The sequence below is a fragment of the Merops nubicus genome, unplaced genomic scaffold, assembly GCF_000691845.1.
Source record: "Merops nubicus isolate BGI_N331 unplaced genomic scaffold, ASM69184v1 scaffold3769, whole genome shotgun sequence".
Lineage (NCBI taxonomy): Eukaryota > Metazoa > Chordata > Aves > Coraciiformes > Meropidae > Merops > Merops nubicus.
The window spans coordinates 15,587-22,256 of record NW_008631523.1 but is presented as its reverse complement, the minus strand read 5'-3'; the positions used below and the strand labels follow the sequence as shown (position 1 = coordinate 22,256).

Here is a 6,670-nt window from a genome sequence, read left to right as displayed (position 1 = left end):
GTGAAAGAGCTTAAGTTCAGCAACGCTCAGGATAAAATTTTCAGTATCTTTTGAAAGAGTGGAGAAATTAGTGCAAACAAAAATATACCTTATTTATAATTTCTTGGTTGCTCAGATCCTTTGGTGCCTCTGGAATTGTCACAAGAAACTTAGAGACATCCACAACCTCAAAATGAGTTGGAAGTCGTCCAATGGATGGTACGAATGTGAAGGTCAGTGGTTTGGTTCCAGATTCTTGAGAAGTGACCTATAAAACACATAATTAGTTCAACTTTTTTATCCAAATAAAGTTTATTTTTGTCAGAGTAGAAATAACATTAATTAATTAAACTATGCAACTTACAAGCCTCTTATTAATTATACTGGTCATTGTTATTTTTATGGAGTCATTTATAAAGGTCTTCTTTAACAGACAGAACAGTGCTTTGATTATACACTTCAACATTTATATACTCTAGTGGTGTGGCACAGCAGAAAGGAGAAAATTTGTTTAATAATTTGTTATTCTTTCTATTTTTCATACCAGAATTAGAAAACCATATTCAGTTGATTTCAAGGCTGGATTTGTCTTTGTTTAACTCTACTTTAGTAGAACAACAATGTAATTGCACCACTGTATCTGGACATATTATAGTCCCTAGAGTATTTGCTTAACAACGTAAAACAAACTGGAAAAACCTTCACTCTGCAAAAAGAAAGCAAAACATGTTTACATTTTCTAATGCAAATACAGCTAATTCTGAACAACATCTGGGATGAATTCTGATTCAAGGAAAGAATCTTCTCCTGTTTTCTTTGGGTTATTCGGCCACATACACCAACTAACTGTGTGACTGCCTGCTTGTTTCTCCCACTCAACCTGCATTCTTGATAGGACTGTGTGAGTAGTGCCTGAATGGACTGAAAAGAGGCTACAAGAAGGTGGTTTCACCTAAATATTCAGTTTCATCGAAGCGCTCTCCCAGAATTTCCATCTCCTTCACAGGAGATACTGGACAGGAAGAAGTCCACACTGTGGTAAAACTCTCAGTTGCTTTACCAGATATCAAGGAGAAGATTTGCAAAGGACTTGGCAAGGTGAATAAAAGGAACCACATCCCAAATCACTGAACCTAACATGTGGACTTTCCTACTATTTGTTAGCATAAAAATCCTTCCTTCTCGTTCAAAACTGTGGGATAACAGCCTAGGTTACCATAAGACAGGAATCCATGCTAATTTAGTGTGATTCAGAAGAAAGGTTAAGTTGTTTGTGACTATGAGATCCTTGTGCTGTCTCTGGGGGTGGAGACCCACTGACCTGGCCTGCCAAAAAGCTGAAGGAAAGACACTTGTGAAGGGTGGTCCTGTTCTGGCTAAACCAACAAGAGCAAAAAGCTCTAACATAAATCTTAAAGGCCATAGTGTCCAAGTGAAGACCTTTGCCTAATTAATGGCTAAATTAATATTAAAGTTTACTCCCCTAAGAATGATAACGAGTTTAAAGGAGTACATGCTAAATATACATGACCATGTTACTCAACTCACTACCGAAACCATGCTAAATGTCACCTAGAAGGCAGGGACAGACAGGATAAGGATATAAAAAATCACGAGGGGAATACCTCACTGACTGCTGCTAACGTGACAAAAACTATGGAATGTATAGATTTCCCCTTGTTTTATCATTTGATTTAAAGCTCACGGTAGTTAATCGTGTTTTCAATGAACTCTAAATGCAGAGCCTTGAACTGTATTGAATCATGCAGAAAAACAAGACTATTGCTTTGGCTCTGCTTTTTGGCTTGTTTAAAATGAAACAAATTGGAGAGCTATGGCTCTCATTATGCTTCTTTGTAATTTGCATCCATAAGTAAATAGCAATTACAGAACACTGTGGAATTACAGAATACATTCACATGACTCGATCTTTTCATGGCTAGAATATTAAAAAAGATAGATGGAGATTGCCTTTTTTTTTTTTTTTAAATCTAAGCAAACATTAGTTTCTTGCACTGACAGTTGTCTCTTGGAGGGCTTGGGCAAAACAGAGGTAGGTTATTTACACAAACACTGCCAAGTCCTCTTTTTTCTACAATTTAGGAGAACTCTGCTCTCTCAGACAAACCCAGAATTAATTTCCATGTGTCCACCTCTAATTCTGAAAGAATAAAATGTTTCAGTGTTTGAAAGTGAAAAATCTGAATAAATGGCAGCCACCTCAGTTCTGAAATTGGGCCTTTATGTTCACAAACTCACATGAGCAGGTTACATTACACTGCAGGCTTGCAGTGCAGTTAGAGGTGTGCTCTTCAAGGACAAGGTTGCCTCCTACTTCCCCTGGCTCCCACTTCACACAGGTGGCCAAGAACCAGAACACACAATGCATGGCCTGAATTAGTAGTAAAATGGTGGCTGCTAACTGCTCCACCACTCCAGGAGCTCTGGATGTTTAGAAATAACACAGATCCACCTTCCTCTCAGCACCCAAGGTCCCCAGATCTGATCATTGCTTTTCATAAAGCAGCAACACAATCTTTAATATCCATAGCCAGCACAATAAACACTTAGCCCTTGCTCCTGATACAAGTCAGCAGAGTACCATCAGTACTCAAGGATGTCCTCACTAGTGAGCAGCCTCCAGTCCCTACAATGCAGCCAGGGATGGAGCCTCCACCCAAACACCTGCTGTACCCAGGAGTGCTCTTCAAGAAGCAGGATTACCTGCACACAGAGAGAAGCATCCATCACATTAGCATTAGGGATTTCTGTACAGCTGACACCATCCATTACAGTTTTACACAGCACCCAGATCTCCACTGAAATCAGCTGGAGATGGTTTTTGCTTTCCTGCAGATCTGTAGCTGTGCTTTCATCTTCTGTCTCCAATCAGGAAATGCAGCTACTGACTCTGGCTACCTTGGTCATCTTTACTAATATTTTCCCCTTCTAACTCACCCTTTTGTCATGCTTGTTTGACACTTGATAGCAGCTGTTCTGTATCAGTGGGTATTCTTGTGTCAGAGCACAAAATATTCCTTATAAAAGAAGGAAGAGAGATAAAGTATGCAAATAGCAGGCCCACACAAAGAGATCTATAGAAAAATCCAATCAAATGTGGTAGCGTTGCTAAAACCCCAGTTCTCTGTCTGCATTTTTATAACAATGAAATACAAACTAAAAGTTTGTACCCAGTCAAGAGGAGTTCTGAGGCTCCAGACCATTGCACAGTAATGGGGAGATCTTGCCAACACCTACTTCTGCACTATGTCTTACCCTGCACTTCCAATTTTATCGCTTTGGTGGAAAAAATAAAGGATACATGAAGAAAACCTTGCTGTATTTAGCCTAAACACATTGTAGAAATGACTATCAAAACTGCTCGCACGCTAAAATTAAGATTGGAAAACACATGTAAAGATGTGCAATCTAGAACTTTTTTTTCAGGTGGAAGATGACATTAAAGCATGGTATTTATATACTCCTAATGTATTTTATTTTTCCTGGAGTTCAGAAAGTATAAACAAGCAAACAGAATTACTGCATTTTATAAAGTTTTAAGTTGTCAGATACTACATGAGGCAGGGTGGAGGAACGCACTCCACTTAATTCACTCGTAGTGAGTGGGAAACAAACTTCTAGCAGGTAAAGCTGGTCATGAAGTCTAGGATGCATCACAGAAACCTGGAGAATGAACAAATATTACAAGAGTGTTCAGAAAATACAAATGTTTCCAATGGGGAAAACAAAAAAAAGAAAACACTCGTTTAAAAATATCTTTTAAGTTGTTACTTTCATTTCACTGTAGGAGAAGATCTAAGGAACCTGAAAGGGGACAAGTCCATGGTACCTGATGAGGTGCATCCACAGGTCCTTGAGGGAAATGACAGATGAAGTGATTAAACCACTATCCATCATATTTGAGAAGTCATGACAGTCCAATGACATTTCCATTGACTGGAAAAGGGGAAAATTAACCCCCATTTTTAAAATGGAAAGATGAAAGACCTGGAGAACCGTAGGCCAGTCAGTCTCACCTCTGCTTGGCAAGATCACGGAGTGGATCCTTCTGGAAACTAAGCTAGGGCACATGGAAAATAAGGAGGTAAGTAGTGCCAGCCAATACGGCTTCATTAAATGTAAATCATGCCTGACAAATCTGGTGGCCTCCTAAAACAGAATTACAACATTGGTGGATGAGGGAAGAGCGCCTGACAGCATAAACCTGGACTTGTGCAAAGCATTTAACACTGTCCCACATGATGTCCTTGCCTCTAAATTGGAAAGACGTGGGTCTGACAGATAGACCACTGGGTGGGTAAGGAATGGGCTGGATGGTTGCATTCAACAGCTCAATGTCTGAGCAGACACCAGTAATGGCTAGTGTTCCTTGGGGGTCAATAGAGGGACCAATGGTGTTTAACGTTGTTGGAGATGTGGATAGTGGGATTGAGTGCACCAGGGGCAGGTTTGCAGGTGACATCAAGGTGAGTGGTGCGGCTGACATGCTGGAGGGAAGGGAGGCCATCCAGAGGGACCTGGACAGGCTTGCAAGCTAGACCCATACAAACCTCTTGAAGTTCAACATGGCCAAGTGCAAGGTCCTGCACCTGGGTGGAGGCAATCTGAAGCACAAATACAGGCTGATGACTGAATTGAAAGCAGCCCTGAGGAGAAGACCTTGGGGGTGTTGTTTGACAAGAAGCACAACATGACCCAACAATATGCATCAAAAGAAGTGTGGCCAGCAGGTTGAGAGAGGTAATTCTACTACTCTACTCCACTCTGGTGAAATCCCCCCTGGAGTACTGCAGTCAGCTCACAGGTTCCCAACATACAAAGGACATGCATCTGTTGGAGCAGGTCCAGAGGAGAGCCCTGATTATATCAAAGGGCTGGAACATCTCTCCTACAAGGACAGGCTAAAAGAGTTGGGGTTGTTCATCCTGGGGAAGAGAAAGCTTCAGGGAGACCTCATAGCAGCCTTCTAGTATCTGAAGAGAGCCTACGAGAAAGCTGGAGAGGGACCTTTTACAGGGCCAAATAGTGATAGGATGAGGGGTAATGATTTCAAACTGGAAGAGGGTAGATTTATATTAGAAATTAGGATGAAGTTTTTTACTGTGAGGGTGGTGAGACACTGGAACAGGTCTCCCAGAGAGGCTGAGGCTGTGTCGTCCCTGGAAGTGCTCAAGACCAGATTGGATGGGGCTTTGAGCAACCTTGTCTAGTGGAATGTGTCCCTGTCTATATCAGGGGGGCTGGAACTATAATAATCTTTACGGTCCCTTCCAACCCAAAACATTCTATGATTTTACAGATTTAAAATAAATAAGTAAAAATACTTTGAAATTTTAAAATTTAAATTTTAATTGGAAAATTTGAAGCAGAAGGAAAAACATTACTTTTTTTTTTTAATGTACAGAAAGGATTTTTGCACCTTTTTTCACATAAGCAACTAATTTACTACATCTCTCTGGGTGACAGTCCTAGTTTTGAAGATCAGAAAGAAATTAACAAGGTAGACTTTCAGCATTTAATTGCATCTATTAAAAGCCACTCTGACATGCAGAGATAAATAGCAAAATAACTTAAACATTCAAATATATATAAGTATAAATATTTATTTCAGATTATCATCTTTTCTCTGAATCAGATAGTAACAGCAGAAGAAATTCAATGCCATACATTCCCTGCTGCTGTAACTCATTTGACTCAATAGAATTATGGTGGCAGAAAAGTACCATATGCGACAACTGTTCAAGTTAATTAATGCTAATGAATTCTGGTTTATATTATATAATCAGCTTTATGCACAATGAAATAATTTATTGTTTTTAATTGTATCCTTTCATATTACTTAATTCTTTGAAGAATTTAATTATAGAGTTTAATATAAATAACCCTTGAATATCTATTGGGGGCTATAGGCTGCTGCATAATACGTTGCCAAATAGCTTCAAAATGAGAAACCTATTCTAGATGGCTTCCATGACTTCCTATGTCATCAATTTACAAACAGGTTTGTTGCATAATTAATACCATCAATTTACAACTGCCCTGGGGATGGTAACTTAAATTAAATTAATTATTGTTTTCATTACCACAGCTTTTACAGACCTTATTTGTAGAGAACATTTTTATTGTATTGGTTACCTTAAGAAGACAAATGAACGCTTCCATTTAATCTCTCACATGCTCTATATGCATTCAGCATACTGCCTATTTTGTAATTTAAATTGAGGTCCCATTGTCACTGATTGCTTCCCAGGATTTCCTTCTGGAATACAGATTGCTGAAGTGAAATTGAATATGCTGGTTCATATTACCACTTCTTCCACTGATTTGTTAATGTAAGTCATTTCATTAATAAAACGATACCCTGAGAAAACCTTGCTTTTGAAACATCAAACGCTTCCTTTTGAGGCTGTTTATTTATGTGTGCAAAGGACAGAAAAGGAAATCTATGCATAAATAATAGCAAAATAACCAACGACACAGAAACATGTTCACTGAAGTGCTGTTTTGGCCACAGCACAAATTCACATGCCCACAATTCCTCTGTGATAAATATAGCTCCAACATACGGAGAGAGCACAGCTAACACGGCTCGCCCAGCCGAGGGTGAAAACACAGCCCAGGTTGTGTAACCTCTCTTTAAACTCCTCTTCTCTGTTCAGACTAGACAAAT

At 39.3% G+C, this 6,670-nt stretch overlaps 1 protein-coding gene across 1 annotated transcript in view; it reads right to left on the bottom strand.

The window, feature by feature from the left end:
* The window catches only part of MLIP (muscular LMNA-interacting protein), a gene marked incomplete at its 3' end in the record, with an annotated part of 43,089 nt that extends 40,320 nt beyond the window's left edge, over positions 1–2,769 (bottom strand). Inside the window, exons 1-2 of the mRNA XM_008947577.1 lie at positions 2,704–2,769; positions 89–247 (exon numbers count right to left, since the gene is read on the bottom strand). Coding sequence (XP_008945825.1) covers positions 89–247; positions 2,704–2,769 — 225 coding nt within the window. The remainder of the gene's footprint in view (positions 1–88; positions 248–2,703) is intronic.
* Positions 2,770–6,670: the final 3,901 nt, after the last annotated feature.